Source organism: Phyllopteryx taeniolatus, unplaced genomic scaffold, assembly GCF_024500385.1.
Source record: "Phyllopteryx taeniolatus isolate TA_2022b unplaced genomic scaffold, UOR_Ptae_1.2 contig_24, whole genome shotgun sequence".
In the NCBI taxonomy this organism is placed as follows: Eukaryota; Metazoa; Chordata; class Actinopteri; order Syngnathiformes; family Syngnathidae; genus Phyllopteryx; species Phyllopteryx taeniolatus.
The window spans coordinates 2011751-2031422 of NW_026903162.1; the positions used below are offsets into that span (position 1 = coordinate 2011751).

The 19672-nt window shown below is 44.6% G+C and overlaps 1 protein-coding gene across 7 annotated transcripts in view; it reads left to right on the forward strand.

Moving 5' to 3' along the window:
- serinc4 (serine incorporator 4) overlaps positions 1 to 19672 on the forward strand; it is a 52768-nt gene that overhangs the window by 9878 nt on the left and 23218 nt on the right. For 3 of the 7 annotated variants that reach the window (XM_061764836.1, XM_061764839.1, XM_061764837.1), the window contains 4 exons: positions 1356 to 1523; positions 9993 to 10414; positions 13681 to 13760; positions 13934 to 14027. In XM_061764836.1, coding sequence (XP_061620820.1) covers positions 1356 to 1523; positions 9993 to 10414; positions 13681 to 13760; positions 13934 to 14027 — 764 coding nt within the window. The remainder of the gene's footprint in view (positions 1 to 1355; positions 1524 to 9992; positions 10415 to 13680; positions 13761 to 13933; positions 14028 to 19672) is intronic. The other 4 variants (XM_061764838.1, XM_061764842.1, XM_061764840.1 and 1 more) reach the window with 4 other exon arrangements.

A 19672-nucleotide genomic window follows, 5' to 3' on the forward strand; every position in this document is an offset into this window, starting at 1 on the left:
TTTCTTCGAAATCCTAAACTTAAATTTTTTTTTGTTCTTCCTCAAACAACCCAGGTGATCCATACACCGGTAATCAATTTTTGCTCTTCCCACTTCCCATTTCCAGCACTCGTTAGAAGCACTTCATTTTATAGTCAAATATTAAAACGTCTTCGAAATTGTCGGGGACTCAAACCTCTAACCCCCGAACTCGAACCGGGGGACTTTTATCCAGGACTTTAACCTCGACTTTAAGGACTGGAACCTTACCAATGGAATGTGGGGATAGGAATTACCAGTACCACTTAATACAAAGACAAGATTGTTTCAAATACAGTACACCATATGTAATGGTCCAATTTTCAAGGAATCAACATTTTTTTTTCACTGTAATTCTTTGTTTAGAGGACAAAAGGTCTGTGTGGATCCTGGGGTGACAGCCGTCATCCAGAGCCCCGGCATCCCCCCCTCCTTAATTATTTGGGTGGAGGCAGGACTCGTGATTGGTCCTGGATGATCAATCGCTCATCCTAGGATCCCATTTCTGACACCAACTTTTTTGGCAAATTTTTTTCTGACAGAATAAGTAACTAACCAATCTTGTCTTTATGGGTTTTTTAATACAAAAAGCTATTCACATGATATAAACAAAAGAAACAGAGGGAGAAAGGGAGAAATAAGTGGAAAAAAGAAGCAGAGGAGAGTGAGGGGGAGATGGAGATCTTAGAGAAGTTACACCAGCGTTATGGAACAATAAAATAATACATTAAGGCATTAAACCTTGTAAATGTGAATATAAACAATTTTGTCAACTCAAGTGTTATCCTCACTTTATATGTCAAAATGATCTTGTGTATTTTTGTTTCTGTGGGAGACAGTCCAAATGGCTCTTTGAGTATTTCAGGTTGCCAACCCCTGCCCTATGAAGATTAACCAAAATGGACTGAGTTTGACCTCACCCCACACATCAAAATAACAATATAAAGTATGGAGGGTTATATTGTATAGTAGACGTTTTTTATTTCGTACAGCTCTTTTTCTTCATTTTCGAAGTATTCCCCCCTTTGATTAAAGATTTGTGTTGCAAGAAGCACCAGGATTATCTTTTCGCGTGAAATGTAGCCAAACTTTAGAGTGCTTCAGAACTAAAATACACTTCTTCCATGTGACGACATCACTCATTTGGCACGTAAGACTGATCGAAAGTACAAGCGGAATCATCAGACAAGCGAACAAACAATTCCAAGCAATCAAATGACTGGGAACGGGTTCTTAAAAAAAAGGTTTTCTCTTCCCATCCCTATGTTACTGTGGAAGTAGATCTTTCAGGTATCTGTACATTAATTGAATATTTGTACGTGTTCTCTCCTCCCTAGATATGCTGCTGCTGTGGGCCTGCTTCCTGCTCGCTCTGCTGTGCCTTCTGTCCTCCAGTCAAATCGTCCACCAGCACTCGGTTCATGTACACCCTCTTCCACATCATGAGCTGCGCTGTCTCCTGCCTCATGCTGTCGCGCACCGTCTCTGAGCTTGTCAGAGAAAATGTGAGTAGCCTACTGGCTGTGTCCTTTGTGTTATTCATCAATGTGGTCCCTCAGTTCACACAACAGTGATTCTCATCAACAATCTCGAAGAATAATAACAAAAAAATACCAAAACGATATGGCATTAACTATGATGGATTGTTTGAGTTTGTAAATGATGCACATTAGTAAAAAGCCAACAAATTCTCATCAGCAGAAAAATATTTGGAGGCCGCAGGAAGTGCAGTTTTGTAAAACACTCAGCACGGTGGACGACTGTTTAGAACGTCTGCCTCACAGTTCTGAGGACCGGGGTTCAATCCCCGGCCCCGCCTGTGTGGAGTTTGCATGCTCTCCCTGTGCCTGCGTGGGTTTTCTCCGGGCACTCCGGTTTCCTCCCACATCCCAAAAACATGCATTCATTGGAGACTCTAAATTGCCCGTAGGTGTGACTGTGAGTGCGAATGGTTGTTTGTTTGTATGTGCCCTGCGATTGGCTGGCAACCAGTTCAGGGCGTACCCCGCCTCCTGCCCGATGACAGCTGGGAAAGGCTCCAGCACGCCCGCGACCCTAGTGAGGAGAAGCGGCTCAGAAAATGGATGGAGATAAATGGATGGATATATATATATATATATATATATATATATATATCCCAGCCGGGCACAGCCCATGAACTCACCACGGGCCATGTGGGAGGGGCCATAGGGGTCGGATCCAATGTGAGTCGGGCAGTGGCCGAAGGCAGGGACCTTGGCGATCTGATCCCCGGCTACAGAAGCTGGCTCTAGGGACGTGGAATGCCACCTCTCTGGCAGGGAAGGAGCCCGGGTTGTTGTGTGAGATCGAGAAGTTCCGACTAGATATAGTCGGGCTCGCCTCCACACACGGCTTGGGCTCTGGTACTAGTCCTCTTGAGAGGGGTTGGACTCTCTTCCACTCTGGAGTTGCCCATGGTGAGAGGTGCAGAGCATGTGTGGGTATACTTATTGCTCCCCGGCTCGGCGCCTGTACATTGGGGTTCACCCCGGTGGACGAGAGGGTAGCATTTGCATTCGGGTGAGGGACAGATCCTGACATTTGTTTGTGCCAATGCACCAAACAGCCGTTCAGAGTACCCACCCTTTTCGGAGTCCTTGGAGGGGGTGCCGGAGAGCGCTCCCACTGGAGACTCCATCGCTCTGCTGGGGGACTTCAATGCTCACGTGGGCAATGACAGTGAGACCTGGAAGGGTGTGATTGGTAGGAACGGCCCCCCGATCAGAACCCGTTCTGATCTGTTCTGTTATTGGACTTCTGTGCTCATTGCGGATTATCCATAACGAACACCATGTTCAAGCATAAGGGTCAAGCTAAGGTAAGGGTGAAGCTGTCAACTGATCACCACCTGGTGGTAAGTTGGCTCCAATGGTGGGGGAAGATGCTGGTCCGACCTGGCAGGCCCAAATGTAATGTGAGGGTCTGCTGGGAACTTCTGGCAGAATACCCTGTCAGAAGGAGCTTCAACTCCCACCTCCAACAGAACTTTGCTCACGTTTGCTCATTGAGTCTGAGTGGACCTTGTTCCGCGCCTGCATTGATGATGCGGCCGACCGGAACTGTGGTCGTAAGGTGGTCAGTGCCTGTCGTGGCGCCAACCCCTGAACCCGTTGGTGATGCCATCAAGCTAAAGTCCTATCGGGCCTTTTTGGCCTGTGGGACTCCTGAGGCAGCTGATGGGTACCGGCTGGCCAAGGGGAATGCAGCTTTGTTGGTCGCTGAAGCAAAAACCCTGGCATGGGAGGAGTTCGCTGAAGCCATGGTGAAAGACTTCCGGACGGCTTTGAGGAAATTCTGGTCCACATCCGGCGTCTCAGGGGCGTTGTGAGTCGGTGGGAGAATACTTTGAAGACCTCCTCAATTCTACTGACACGCCTTCCCATGAGGAAGCAGAGTCTTGGTTCTCTGAGGTGGGCTCTCCTATCTCTGGGGTTGAGGTCACCGAGCTCCTCGGTGGCAAGGCCCCGGGGGTGGATGAGATTCGCCCGGAGTTCCTAAAGGCTCTGGATGTTGTGGGGCTGTCCTGGTTGACAAGCCTCTGCAACATTGCGTGGACTTCGGCGACAGTGCCTCTGGATTGGCAAACTGGGGTGGTTGTTCCTCTTTTTAAGAAGGTGGACGGGAGGGTGTGTGCCGGCTACAGGGGGATCACACTCCTCTGCCTCCCTGGTAAGGTCTATTCCGGGGTGCTGGAGAGGAGGATCCATTGGGATGTCGAATCTCAGATACAGGAGGAGCAGTGCAGTTTTTGTCCTGACCGTGGAACAGTGGACCAGCTCTACACCCTCAACAGGGTCCTCGAGGGTGCATGGGAGTTCGCCCAACCATTCTACATGTGTTTTGTGGACTTGGAGAGGGCGTTCGACCGTGTCCCCCTGGGAATCCTGTGGGGGGTGCTTCGGGAGTAGAGTGTACCGAACGCCCCTGATACGGGCGTTTTGGTCACTGTACGACCAGTATAAGAGTTTGGTCTGTATTCCTGGCAGTAAGTCGGACTTGTTTAATAGAGCTGGACTCCACCAAGGCTGCCCTTTGACACCAATTCTGTTCATTACTTTTATGGACAGAATTTCTAGGTGCAGCCGAGGCATAGAGGGGGTCCAGTTTGGTGGGCTTAGTATTACATCTGCTTTTTTGCAGATGATTCTGGTTCTGTTGGCTTCATCAAGCCGTTATCTCCAACTCTCACTGGAGCATTTCGCAGCCGAGTGTGAAGCGGCTGGGATGAACATCAGCACCTCCAAATCTGAGACCATGGCCCTCAGTCAGAAAAGGGTGGCGTGCCCTCTCCAGGTCGGGGATGAGATCCTGCCCCAAGTGGAGAAGTTAAAATATCTTGGGGTCTTGTTCACCAGTGAGGGACGAATGGATCGGGAGATAAACAAACGGATCGGTGCAGCGTCTGAAGTGTCAGACTTTTTATCGGCCCATTATGGGGAAGAAGGAGCTAAGCCGAAAGGCGAAGCTCTCTATTTACCGGTCGATCTATGTTCCTACCCTCACCTATGGTCACGAGCTGTGGGTCGTGATTGAAAGAACAAGATCCCGGCCGAAATGAGTTTCCTCCGCAGGGTGTCCGGGCTCACCCTTAGAGATAGGGTGAGAGGCCGCATTGAGAGTAGCCAGATGAGGTGGCTAGGGCATCTGGCCTGGGAACGCCTCGGAATGAAGTGGCTGGGAAGAGGGAAGTCTGAGTGTCCCTGCAAAAGCTACTGCCCCTAGGACCCGACCTCGTATAAGCGGTAGAAAATGGATGTATATATATATACACACAGTGGGTACCGAAAGAATTCAGACCCCCTTAAAATTTTCACTCTTTGTTATATTGCAGCTATTTGCTAAAATAATTTAAGTGAATTTTTCCCCCTCATTAATGTACACACAGCACCCCATATTGAAGAAAAAAGCAGAATTGTTTAAATTTTTGCAGATTAATGCAGCCCGATGGGGGGCACAAGCCAGTGCAAACTGTAGGCCGGTCCCAAGCCCGGATAAATGCATAGGGTTGCGTCAGGAAGGGCATCTGCCTTAAAACTTTGCCAAACAAATATGAGCGTTCATCAAAAGAATTCCATACCGGATCGGTCCTGGCCCGGGTTAACAACCTCCGCCACCGGCGCCGTCAACCTGCAGGACGCCATTGGAAATTCAGCTACTGTGGGTCGAAGTTGAAAAAGAAGAGGTGGAGAGCGGGTTCTTCGGCAGAAAGAGTAGAGGAAGGCACGGAGCCTAGAACTGAATGTGGGGACTTTGAATGTTAGGACTATGACAGGAAAATCTCGGGAGTTGGTTGACATGATGATTAGGGGAAAGGTTGATATATTGTGTGTCCAGGAGACAAGGTGGAAAGGCAGTAAGGCTAGAAGTTTAGGGGCAGAGTTTAAATTATTTTACCATGGGAAGAGAAAAAAGGAGAAATAGAAGATTTGGCTAAGAATGTCTTGGAGGTGAAAGGGTATCAGATCGAGTGATGAGGCTGAAACTTGAAATTGAGGGTGTTATGTATAATATGATTAGTGGCTATGCCCCACAGGTAGGATGTGACCTAGAGGTGAAAGAGATATTCTGGAAGGAGCTAGACAAAGTAGTTCTGAGCATCCCAGACAGAGAGAGAGTCGTGATTGGTGCAGATTGTAATGGACATGTTGGTGAAGGAAATAGGGGTGATGAAGAAGTGATGGGTAAGTACGGCATCTAGGAAAGAAACTTGGAGGGACAGATGGTGGTAGACTTTGCAAAAAGGATGCAAATGGCTGTAGTGAACACTTTTTTCCAGAAGAGGCAGGAACATAGGGTGACAAGAGCGGAGGTAGAAGCATGCAGGTGGATTACATCTTGTGGAGACGATGTAATCTGAAGGAGGTTACCGACTGTAAGGTAGTGGTAGGGGAGAGAGTGGCTAGACAGCATCGGATAGTGGTGTGTAAAATGACTCTGGTGGTGAGTAGGAAGATTAGGCAGACAAAGGCAGAGCAGAGAACCATGTGGTGGAAGCTGAGACAAGGAAAAGTGTTGTGCAGCTTTTCGGGAAGAGGTGAGACAGGCTTTGGGTGGACAGGAGGAGCTTCCAGAAGACTGGACCACTGCAGCCAAGATGATCAGAGAGGCAGGCAGGAGAGTACTTGGTGTTTCTTCTGGCAGGAAAGGAGAGAAGAAGACCTGGTGGTGGAACCTCACAGTACAGGAAATCATACAAGGAAAAAGGTTAGCTAAGAAGAAGTGGGACACTGAGAGGACCGAGGACGGGCGAAAGGAATACATTGAGATGCAACACAGAGGTGGAAAAGGCCAAACAAGATGCATATGATGACATGTATGGCAGGTTGGACACTAAAGAAGGAGAAAAGGATCTATACAGGTTGGCCAGACAGAGGGATAGAGATGGAAAGGATGTGCAGCAGGTTAGGGTGATTAAGGATAGAGATGGAAATATATTGACTGGTGCCAGCAGTGTGCGAGCGAGATGGAAAGAATACTTCGAGGAGTTGATGAATGAGGAAAATGAGAGAGAAGGGAGAGTAGAAGAGGCAAATGTGGTGGACCTGGAAGTGGCAATGATTTGTAAGGGGGAAGTTAGAAAGGCATTAAAGAGGGTGAAAAATGGAAAGGCAGTTGCTCCTGATGTTATTCCTGTGGAGGTATGGAAGCATCTAGGAGAGGTGGCTGTGGAGTTTTTGACCAGCTTGATGAGTAGAATTCTAGCGCGTGAGAAGATGCCTGAGGAATGGAGGAAAAGTGTGCTGGTGCTCATTTTTAAGAAAAAGGGTGATGTGCAGAGCTCTGGGAACTGTAGAGGAATAAAGTTGATGAGCCACACAAAGAAGTTATGGGAAAGAGTAGTGGAGGCTAGACTCAGGACAGAAGTGAATATTTGCGAGCAACAGTATGGTTTCATGCCGAGAAAGAGTACCACAGATGAATTATTTGCCTTGAGGATGTTGATGGAAAAGTACAGAGAAGGTCAGAAGGAGCTACATTGTGTCTTTGTAGATCTAGAGAAAGCCTATAACAGAGTACCCAGAGAGGAACTGTGGTACTGCATGCGGAAGTCTGGAGTGGCAGAGAAGTATGTTAGAATAATACGGGACATGTACGAGGGCAGCAGAACAATGGTGAGGTGTGCTGTAGGTGTGACAGACGAATTTAAGGTGGAGGTGGGACTGCATCAGGGATCAGCCCTGAGCCCCTTCCTGTTTGCAGTGGTGATGGATAGGCTGACAGATGAGGTTAGACTAAAATCCCCGTGGACCATGATGTTTGCAGATGACATTGTGATCTGCAGTGAAAACAGGGAGCAGGTGGAGGAACAGTTAGAAAGGTGGAGGCATGCACTGGAAAGCAGAGGAATGAAGATTAGCCGAAGAAAGACAGAATATATGTGTATGAATGGGAACAGTGAGGCTACAGGGAGAAGAGATAGCAAGGGTGGATGACTTAAATTCTTGGAGTCAACCGTCCAGAGCAAAGGTGAGTGTGGTCAGGAAGTGAAGAAATGGGTCCAAGCAGGTTGGAAGGTGTCAGGTGTGTTATGTGACAGAAGAGTCTCTGCTAGGATGAAGGGCAAAGTTTATAAAACAGTGGTGAGGCCAGCCATGATGTACGGATTAGAGACAGTGGCACTGAAGAGACAACAGAAAGCAGAGTTGGAGGTGACGGAAATGAAGATGTTGAGGTTTGCTCTCGGAGTGACCAGGGTGGATAAAATTAGAAATGAGCTCATCAGAGGGACAGCCAATGTTCAGTGTTTTGGAGACAAAGTTAGAGAGAGCAGACTTTGATGGTTTGGACACGTCCAGAGCAGAAATAGTGAGTATATTGGTAGAAGGATGGTGAGGATGGAGCTGCCAGGCAAGAGAGCTAGAGGAAGACCAAAGAGAAGGTTGATGGATGTTGTGAGGGAAGACATGAGGGCAGTTGGTGTTCGAGACCCCTAAAGGGACAAGCCAAAAGGAAAAGAAGAAGTAGAAATTTTTGCAGATTTATTAAAAAAGAAAAACTGAAATATCAAACAGCCATAAGTATTCAGACCCTTTGCTGTGGCACTCATATATTTAACTCTGGTGTTGTCCATTTCTTCTGATCATCCTTGAGATGGTTCTTCACCTTCATTGGAGTCCAGCTGTGTTTGATTATAATGATTGGACTTGATTAGGAAAGCCACACACCTGTCTACTTTATGTAAGACCTTACACCTCACAGTGCACGTCAGAGCAAATGAGAATCATGAGGTCAAAGGAACTGCCTGAAGTGCTCAGAGACAGAATTGTGGCAAGGCACAGATCTAGCCAAGGTTACAAAAATATTTCTGCTGCACTTAAGGTTCCCAAGAGAACTGTGGCCTCCATAATCCTTAAATAGAAGACGTTTTGGACAACCAGAACCCTTCCTAGAGCTGGCCGTCCGGCCAAACTGAGTAATCGGGGGAGAAGAGCCTTGGTGAGAGAAGTAAAGAAGAACCCAAAGATTGCTTTGGCTGAGCTCCAGAGATGCAGTCGGGAGATGGGAGAAAGTTCTAGAAAGTCAACCATCACTGCAGCCCTCCACCAGTCGAGGCTTTATGGCAGCGTGGCCCAATGGAAGCTCCTCCTCAGTGCAAGACACATGAAAGCCCGCATGGAGTTTGCTAAAAAAACACCTGAAGGACTCCAAGATGGTGAGAAATACGATTCTCTGGTCTGGTCAGACCAAGATAGACATTTTTGGCCTTAAATCTAAGCGGTATGTGTGGAGAAAACCAGGCACTGCTCATCACCTGTCCAATACAGTCCCAACAGCATGATGGTGGCAGCATCATGTTGTGGGGGTGTTTTTCAGCTGCATGGACAGGATGGCTGGTTGCAATCAAAGGAAAGATGAATGCGTCCAAGTACATGGATATCCTGGACGAAAACCTTCTCCAGAGTGCTCAGGAACCTCAGACTGGGCCGAAGGGTCACCTTCCTACAAGACAATGACCCTAACCACGCAGCTCAAATAACAAAGGAGTGGCTTCAGAACAACTCCGTGACTGTTCTTGAATGGCCAAGGCAGAGCCCTGATTTAAACCCAATTGAGAATTGTTGGAGAAACCTGAAAATGGGTGTCCACCAACATTCACCATCCAACCTGACAGAACTGGAGAGGATCAGCAAGGAGGAATGGCAGAGGATCCCCAAATCCAGGTGTAAAAATTTTTTGCATCATTCCCAAAAAGACTCATGGCTCAATTAGCTTAAAAAGGGTGCTTCTACCTAATACTGAGCAAAGGGTCTGAATATTTATGGCTGTGTTATATTTCAGTATTTCTTTTTTGATAAATCTGGAAAAATTTCATCAATTCCGTTTTTTTTTCTGTCAATATGGGGTGCTATGTGTATATTAATGAGGAAAAAATTTACTTAAAATGATTTTCGCAGATGGCTGCAGTATAACAGAGTGAACAATTTAAGGGGGTCTGAATGCTTTCCGTACCCACTGTGTGCGCATGTATATATGTATATATATATATAAATAGATATATATCTATATATATCTATATATATATATATATATATCTATATATAGATATATATATATATATATATATATATATATATATATATATATATATATATATATATATATGACCATTTTAGCTGTAATAACATTTCTTCCTCTTCCTCTTCAGTTTCTTATATTTTGATGACCTTTTTAGCTTGCGATCAAGTTTAGTTTACAGCTTTTGTTCTCATAAAATTGTACTCTGGTCATCAAGAGTGTAATATTTCAATGAGTCAAACTTCAAATGCTGGTCTGTGACTGGTTACAGATCTCCACATAAAGCTGTGAGAGAGACAGAGTAACTGTCTATAGCTGTAAACAGTATTAAATCGTTCATAGGATGAGTGTGACACTTTAAATAACTTTTCAAATGTTCTTGTAAATGAGCAACAGTGATATTTTTAATTACATTTTATTGCAATCTGTCTGAAAAGGCAGCTTTCTGGGGACTCCCTCAGTGTTTTGTTTTGACACTGACATCAGGTTCAAGAGAAAGGAGGGCAAGAAACAGAAGATGGAACAGAATGTTAATTCCAGTTCAGCCTTTGAGCAACAACTACGCAAGTTTTTTTGTGTTTTTTTTTCCAGGGTGGCTTGTTGTTGTATTTTGCTCAGCATCCACCACACACAAGACTGGCAATGTGCTAACGTGGATGTGCTGTTTGTGTTTGTTTCAGGTGCCTTTCTTCAACATGGTGTGTGATCAGGCACATGGTGGAGGACATTGTGAGATGCTTGTAGGCTACTCAGCAGTCTACAGAGTCTGCTTTGGCACTTCTTGTTTCTACCTAATGATGGCCATCTTTCTTGTAGACGTGAAGTCTAGTCAGGACTTCAGAGCACTCATACATAATGGGTCAGTGCTGCTGTTCATTTCATATTTTATTCTTCAAATATGACTCCTTAAAATGTAAATCATAATAGACAAATTGTCTCACATGGAATAAGTACTGTATACATACAGTATGTATGGGTCATTTTGATATAATTGGATCACTAAAAGACAAAAAATAAATTCTAATTCACCATTCTTTATGCTCCCTTGGTTTTATACAGGTAAATGTCTCTCATGCTGAAACAGCCATGCTGGTACGGAAAATGGATAGATATCCATCCATCCATTTTCTGACCCGCTTCTCCTCACCAGGGTCGCGGGCCTGCTGGAGCCTATCCCAGCTGTCATCAGGCAGGAGGCGGGGTACACCCTGAACTGGTTGCCAGCCAATCGCAGGGCACATAGAAACCAACAACCATTCGCACTCACAGACATGCCTATGGGCAATTTAGAGTCTCCAATTAATGCATGTTTTTGGGATGTGGGAGGAAACCGGAGTGCCCGGAGAAAACCCACACAGGCACGGGGAGAACATGCAAACTCCACACAGGCGGGGGCGGGTATTGAACCCGGGTCCTCAGAACTGTGAGGCTGACGCTCTAACCAGTCAGCCACCGTGCCACCTGGATGGATATCCCAAAATTATATTAGCATCTTGATAAAACATGTTGCAAATTATGAAGATTAATTTAGGACACAAAATGGTAAAGACACACAAATATTACTTTAGAATATTTTATTTATTCGAAACAATTATTACTGTTTGAATGATAACAACTGCCAATAATTCAAATACTCATACAGTGTCAGGAAAATGTATTGATATTGTGGAGTATGTCTTTACCGTTATTGATAAACTTATATGAAAATGACCCATACACGTCTCACAAAAAGTTAGGGATATTCCGGTTTCAGTTAATATTTCTGGATGAACCTAAAATGCACTGTAACCTGTACAGGGCAACTTAATTAGATGTTGAATGGAAAACTTTCTTTCAGTACTTTTTGCACAATTTCCTGCTCTCTAACAAGGACCTGAATGGCAAAATTCATAACAGGTGTTTGATCCATGAATCGACCAATACATTTCCTGATTCAGTTAGAATTGGTAAACAGTCCTCTTCATCATGTTCTCCTTAACAATTGTTCAACAGAACCTCGCCAGTGTAACACAGAGGAAGTGGTCTCTAAGTTTAGTGTCACAGGTAAATTTTGCTCTAAGTTCCTCGTTAGAGAACAGCAAGTTGTGTAAAAAGTACTGAAACATTGACCTGTTGGACATGGTCATTCAACAGTTTAGAGAAAGTCGAATTAAGTTCCCCTGTACAGGTTTATAGTGCATTTTAGGTTCATCCGGTAATTTCATTTGAAAGCTGAATATCCCTCACTTTTTTGAGGAGGGAATTTGTATATAACAGGTCTTATTATATTTTTATGGACAATATTTTGGTGTCTTTTTTATTTAAAAATATAAAATCAATTCAAAGGAAACTTTGGTGCTTGAACCACAAGACATTCCAATATTTAGTCACAAAAACAAAACAATACCTTTAATATAATACTGCAAATAGATATAGGTAATGTCTTCAGAGAAAAGAGGAAATAAAGTTTAAAAATAATTGTTACTCATTCAAGTAATCTTGAAAATTTGGAACTGAGGAGGTTTGGAGTCTTCTTGCTCTCAGAATTACATGAATTTGAATTTAAACAACAGTGTCAGAATTTGTTTATTTCCTCTGAATCCAATCTCACTACATAACGTTGTTAGCCTCAAAAGGTTTGCCTTACTCCAGTCTATAAGTGGAAAGTGGTTGTCCTTGCTGTTCACCTGACCTCCAACTGGTCTATTATAAGCTCTTTGTTGTCACACTTTCCTCACCCGCCCGGTCGATTAGAGCTGTGACGTACTTTGGATTAGGTTTTGACATGCTGCATTGCTGACCATCTCTGGCATTAATCTGCTCAGAGTAGTTTTATCTGGGCCATGATGAAAGATTTCGGGGTCTTTGGCAAAGGTTATGGAGCTCTTAGTCGTCTACTGGGGGTAATGACCTAGTGCCCTGACGGTAATCTTTCAACAAGAAAAAAAGTGTGATGTGGAAAAGTTACAGGTATAGGCTGTTTTTACATGCAAACCTTTCTTGATTAAGTTCAAAGGTTCAATTTGTAATTATGTGATACCAAAAAATGTTGCTGTATTAAAACAAAGAATGTAGAGTATTAATATAATTTAGTAGTTCAGCAACTCTCCATATAGGCCTACATCTAATAAATATTTTACGTTTAAAACAAAGCCATGATTCAGTTGCAAAATTCCTGTGCATAAAGAAACACAAAATGAGGATACAAAACTTTGTGCTTTGTGTAAATTCTGCCTGGCAACAAGTTGTCGTCTGAAAAGATTAAAGATTAGCACGTTTTTAAGGGTTGGTATACTATATGAGAGTGTACTTATAACAGATTTATGAAACATTTATAATAAAATTCATAAAGATGTCATAAACGCTTTGTAAATCATTAGTAAACAGTATTACCTTTTTTTTTTTTTTTTCTCGATGTAATAACATTTTGTAGAGCAAATGCAGACTCACTTTTAGGTCATGACCGCTTCACTTTATAGTAATGTGTTCTGTTAAATGTATGAAACAGCCACCATGGGTTTTTACCATTTATAGGTCGTCCAGTGACCGAAGGGTAGCTGGTTAGAATCCCGGCTCGGACTGTCCGCATGTCAACGTGTCCTTGGGCAAGACACTGAACCCTAATTTGCTCCCAGTGGTCCTGGCAGCACCTTGCATGGCAGCAGCCGCCCATTGGAGTATGAATGTGTGTGTAAATGGGTGAATGGGAGCCTTTCTAAAGCGCTTTGGGCACTGTGATAGAGTAGATAAAGCACAATATAAGTGCAGTCCATTTATCATTTCCCATCTTCCGTACCGCTTATCCTCACTCGGGTTGCGGGCGTGCTGGAGCCTATCCCAGCTGACTTTGGGCGAGAAGCGGGGTACACCCTGAAATGGTTGCCAGCCACTCACAGGGGACATACTGTATAAACAAACAAACCATTCGCACTCACATTCACACCGTCACTGAATGGCAACCGAACCCACGCTGCCTGCACCAAAGTCAGGCGAGTGTACCACTACATCAGTGACTCCCAAGCATAATATTTACAACAAAATCTATAGAAAGGCAAAAAAGCCATTTATGCGTAAGTCACACTCACATATCATAGGTGAAACATTTTTATTGTGTAACACAATCATTCTCTTTATTTTATCATCCAGTTTCTGGTTCCTGAAACTAATCACCTTGCTTGGGATGTGTGCCGCTGCCTTCTTCATCCCAACAGAATCCTTCCTCCATGGTGAGAACGGAATGTACTTCTTTTTTTTAATACTGCTAGAGGGCAGCAATGCCTGAGTAGTGAATTGATGCATCATATACTGAACTGAACTGAAATGGATTATACAGTACATACAGTATGTGTATGGTAGCGCCAACCTCATCACCAATTTTCTCTTCTTCCCTGATCCTTAGCTTGGCATTACGTTGGTGTGGTGGGAGGATTTGCCTTCATCCTCATCCAACTTATCCTCATCACAGCTTTTGCACACACTTGGAACAAAAACTGGTGAGTGTGGGGTTCATTGTAAAACTATGGGCTGTGACTGAAGAAACGTACTACTCCAGCATACAAGGATATTTTCATAAACATTGCAAAATACCTTTGTATCAAAATAGACACTATCATTGGACAGAGGAGTGTCGTGAATAAAATGAGCCCTAGTTTCTAAGAATCGGATAAGGATTAAGGATTTTATGTCACTTTTTATGTTGAAAATTTGTTTTCTGCCCAGAAATCAATGTAAATAATTTGAAAACTCCTTGGTAGATAGACGCCCATATGTTTGTCTTATTAGTTTAAAATGTGACGCTGAAACAGGCCATTTGATGGTTTTTCAGTGGCAGCATCCGCTCGAGCCATCTGAGCATCTCATTTTGATGATCAAACTAAGAGCAAGCAAATAGTCAGAATTACTTAAAACTTCACAGAAAACAAGAATAATAATAGTGAATCACCACCGTATTGTTCTCTATTGTCACCTAATCCTATGAATGTGTGATTTTCCGACGCCGAAATCGAGGAACATTTTCATCTTTGTCAGAACTACAGAAAGTCTCGACTGAATTGAAAATTCAAAAACGAGGTGGTAAAGAGATTTCCCAAGAACGTAATGTGAAAACAACAAGTACTACCTTGCGCGAAACAATGAGAAAATGTCTTTTTTTGCGGACCATGGCTAAATTCACGTACCCAAATTCCGGCACAGCGAAATGGAAAGAAAATGGTGGTCGGTTTTCTGGATTCAGTAACATACCTTATTTTTGTTTTACAGCATTTAAGCTATATTGGTAGCAGTTTGTCATATGTTATATTTTTGCTTGTGAAGCAGTGCACCATCAGCACTGTGTATAGTGGGGATGGCACGCTGCTGACCTCAACTTGGGACGTTGTGAGCCGGTGGGGAGAATACTTCGAAGACCTCCTCAATTCCACCGACACGCCTTCCCATGAGGGAGCAGAGTCTTGGTTCTCTGAGGTGGGCTCTCCTATCTCTGGGGTTGAGGTCACCCGGTGGCAAGGCCCCGGGGGTGGATGAGATTCGCCCGGAGTTCCTCAAGGCTCTGTATGTTGTAGGGCTGTCCTGGTTGACACGCCTCTGCAACATCGCGTGGACATCGGGGACAGTGCCTCTGGATTGGCAGACTGGGGTGGTGGTCCCCGTTTTTAAGAAAGGGGACCGGAGGGTGTGTTCCAACTACAGGGGGATCACACTCCTCAGCCTCCCTGGTAAGGTCTATTCAGGGGTGCTGGAGAGGAGGGTCCGTCGGGAAGTTGAATCTCAGATTCATGAGGAGCAGTGTGGTTTTCGTCCTGGCCGTGGAAGAGTGGACCAGCTCTACACCCTTGGCAGGGTCCTCGAGGGTGCATGGGAGTTCGCCCAACCAGTCTACATGTGTTTTGTGGACTTGGAGAAGGCGTTAGACAGTGTCCTTCGGGGGGTTCTGTGGCGGGTGCTTCGGGAGTATGGGGTACCAAACCCCCTGATACGGGCTGTTCGGTCCCTGTACGACCGGTGTCAGAGTTTGGTCCGCATATCCGGCAGTAAGTCGGACTCGTTTCCGGTGAGGGTTGGACCCTGCCAAGGCTGCCTTTTGTCACCGATTCTGTTCATAACTTTTATGGACAGAATTTCTCGGCGCAGCCAAGGCCTAGAGGGGTCCGGTTTGGTGGCCTCAGTATTGCATCTCTGCTTTTTGCAGATGATGTGGTTCTGTTGGCTTCATCAAGCCGTGACCTCTAACTCTCACTGGAGCAGTGCGCAGCCGAGTGTGAAGTGGCTGGGATGAGATCCTGCCCCAAGTGGAAGAGTTCAAGTATCTTGGGGTCTTGTTCACGAGTGAGGGAAGAATGGAACGGGAGATCGACAGGCGGATCAAAACAATACGTTAATCTTCAATACTTGGCTGGGAATACCTTTGCTTTATTCACTGCCTTGATGCGCCGTGGCATTGAGGCAATCAGCCTGTGGCATTGCCTGGGAGTTATGGAACGTCAGATTTCCTTGATGCTTGCTGTCAGTTCTTCTTTGTTTTTGGGTCTGCTGCCCCTCATTTTTCTCTTGATAATACCCCATCGAGTCTCAATGGGGTTTAGTTGTCTGGCCAGTCAAGCAGTGATCAAACCAGGTTTTGGTGCTTCTGGCGGTACGGGCAGGGGCCAGGTCCTGCTGGAAGATCCATCCATCATCCATCCATTTTCTGAGCCACTTCTCCTCACGAGGGTCGCGGGCGTGCTGGAGCCTATCCCAGCTATCATCGGGCAGGAGGCGGGGTACACCCTGAACTGGTTGCCAGCCAATCGCAGGGCACATACAAACAAACAACCATTCATACAAACATTCACGGGCAATTTAGAGTCATCAATTAACCTACCATGCAGGTTTTTGGGATGTGGGAGGAAACTGGAGTGCCCGGAGAAAACCTACGCAGGCACGGGGAGAATATGCAAACTCCATACAGGCGGGGCCGGGGATTGAACCCCAGTCCTCAGAACTGTGAGGCAGACGCTCTAACCAGTCGTCCACCGTGCCTCCCTGGTGGAAGATGAAATCTGCATCTCCATACATATCCTCAGCAGAAGGAATCATGAAGTCCTCTGAATCATTCTGGTAGACTGTTGCGGTGACCTTGAATTTAAGTAAGCAGAGTTTACCAACACCTGCACTGGACATTGCACCCCAATCATGACTGTACCTCAAGCAGCTTGGGTTCTGTTCTTCACCCGTCTTCCTCCAAACCCTTGGACCTTGATTCACAAATAGAAGGCAGACTTTACTTTCATCGGAAAAGAGGACCTTGGACTACTGGCCAACAGTCCAGTCCTTCTTCTTCTTGGCCCAGTTGAGACTCTTACTACGTTGGCTTAGGCTCAGAAGTGGCTTGACCCAAGGAACCCGACAGTTGTAGCGCATCTCCCGGATGCGTCTGAATGTGGTAGTTTTTGAAATTGTGATTCCACTCTTTCTAGATCTCTGCTAGATTCTTGAATCTTCTATGTTTGAGAATCCGCTGAAGCCCACGGTCATCTCTTTTGCTGTTGCATCTTCTCCTGCCACATTTTGTCCTTCCATTGATATGCTTGGATACAGCACTCTATGAACAGCAAGCCTGCTATGAACGTTTGTGGCTTACCCCTCCTATGGAGGGTATCAATGATGGTCTTCTGGCCAGTTATCAGTTCTGCAGTCTTCCCCATATAGATCCCAACTGAGACAATTGAAGCAAACTGAAACAATTTAATGACACCTGGGGAAACCTGTGCAGGTGCTTTGAGTTTAGGAGCTGATTAGTGTGTGACACTCATTTTAAAATATTTATGGCCTGATTTCTTCACAGTATTCTAATTTTTTAAATTCCCGATTTTGTGGGTTTTAGGAAAAACAAATTATGTAAAAATAAACAAATAAATACTTGAAATTGTCATCCCTGAATCTATAATCTATGAAAGTTTAACTTGGTTGAATGGAATTATGGAAATAAATAAACTTTTCCGTGATATACAATTTTTTTGGCAAGGGTCTGTATATTTTGTCAGAACTTCTCAACCTTGCACACCAGTTCGGGCTCTTTCCCTCCCAGAGAGGTGACATTCTACATCCAGAGCCAGCTTCTGTAGCCAGGGATCGGACTGCCAAAGTCCCCGGCTTCTGCCGCCACCCAGCTCACTATACACCCAACCCCCGAGGCCCCTCCCCCAGGTGGTGAGCTCAAGGGAAAGGGGACCCACGTTGCCTCTTCAGGCTGTAACTGGCTGGGCCCTGTGATTGTAGGCCCGGCCACCAGGCCCTCTGCTTCGAGCCCCACCTCCAGGCCTGCCTCCAGAGGGGGGCCCTGGTGGGGCATCCCAGCAAGGGAAACTTAGGTCCATTTATTGTTATCATCATAAGGGGTCATTTGAGCTATGCATTGTCTGGTCCCTCACCTAGGATCTGTTTTCCATGGTGACCCTACCAGGGGCATAAAGCCCTGGACAACTTTGTTCTTAAAATCATCAGGACACACAAAACCCTCCACCACGATAAGGTGACGGTTCCGGGAGGGGAAAGTGATTTGACCTTAATCAAATATGGTTTCCACTGCATCATGTGATTTCGGTTGACGTCACACACTATAAACAGAAAGCCAGTATAATTTTTTTTAGTCCATATTTTCATTCATTGTGGTGCTGATGAGTCACACAAGGAAAATGGTAGCTCTTCTGGCTTGCAGAAGCAGTACGCCAAATTGAGTAATCACAAGGTAGTTCACACTTGTATCTAATGCAGTTGATAAATCAACAGTTAACAGTTAGCTTAGGCTCACTTAGCATACAGCTGAACTGACCGGGATGTCACTCTATTGCAAATAAGCCAGAGTCAGTCAAACAAAGTGAAAGATAAATGTAACATGAGAGTTAAACAACACACATTCAAGAAACAAGTGCTCTGCAATTGGCTGGCGACCAGTTCAGGGTGTACCCCGCCTCTTGCCCAGATTTAGCTGAGATGGGCGACAGCAAACCTGCAACCCTAGTGAGGATAAGCGGTACGGAATATGGATGGCTGGATGGACATTCAACAAACTACGGGTAACATAGACACAGATTATTCATGTCCCGTTAATCCTGATTGTTAATGAACATTCAGGATTAACATTTTTATTTATTTCAACAGTTAAACATTTCATGGTCCAAGGCATGCAATGCATGCCCACACAGCTTCTGCTACTAAATACAGTATAATGCAATGGAAACTGTAGTGCATTACTGTATAATCACTTTAAAAGTATTTTACTGAATGGTATGTAGTAAATAACTAGAATTTACAGGAATGTCTCACAGTGCAGTTGACTGTTAGGGTCAGAATGCTGTGCCTATTGCTGCACTGTTGGAGTAACATCTTTCGGTGGAGGCAGAAAATGGATGGATGGATTTGGCAATGTTTTCATGGGCGCTACCTACATTCTAAACTACTGCTAATCCAAGAAATGCATGTTGCTTACAAATGTGGATGCTATGTTTAGAAGGGTGTGTCCTTATTTTTCATTCGGCTGGAAGCCATTGTCTCAGATGTTATCTATTTTGTCACACTCTTGCTGTTTCGCTGTCCTTCACTTTCACCACATCTGCTATGACATGGCTTGGTAGCTACAACAGCTAAGAGGATTTATTCATTCAGGACTTTTCCCAGGCTAAATCCTCAAATACCCACAATTTTCCCAATCAACCTAAGCCATTTTAAAAAAAGCACTGCAAACCACTTTGGACAGGTATATTCGAGATGATGTATGCTCAAAAGTAATCTGGCAATCTGGGGTTACCACAGCAACGACAGAGACGCTATTTTTGTTTGAAGCGAGTGTTCTTTGAAAAATATTTTTGGAGTAAAATTATTACATTTACTTTATTAAATATGTGCATACATCTGTGATAAAATAATTAAAACAAATCCTTGATTCGTGGCCTTATTCGATATATTCGCTACAACATGTGACCAAATCTGGAAAACAGGATAGCAGACTTCTAGTTTATGCTAAGATATCAAATATGACTACGGGTTGATGACATGATGGTATGTGGCCGAACTTGCTCAAATTTTGTTTTCTTTGTGGCTAGTTTCTTTGGACAAAACTTAAAGACATTTATATCATTTATTTATGCAAATATGATATATT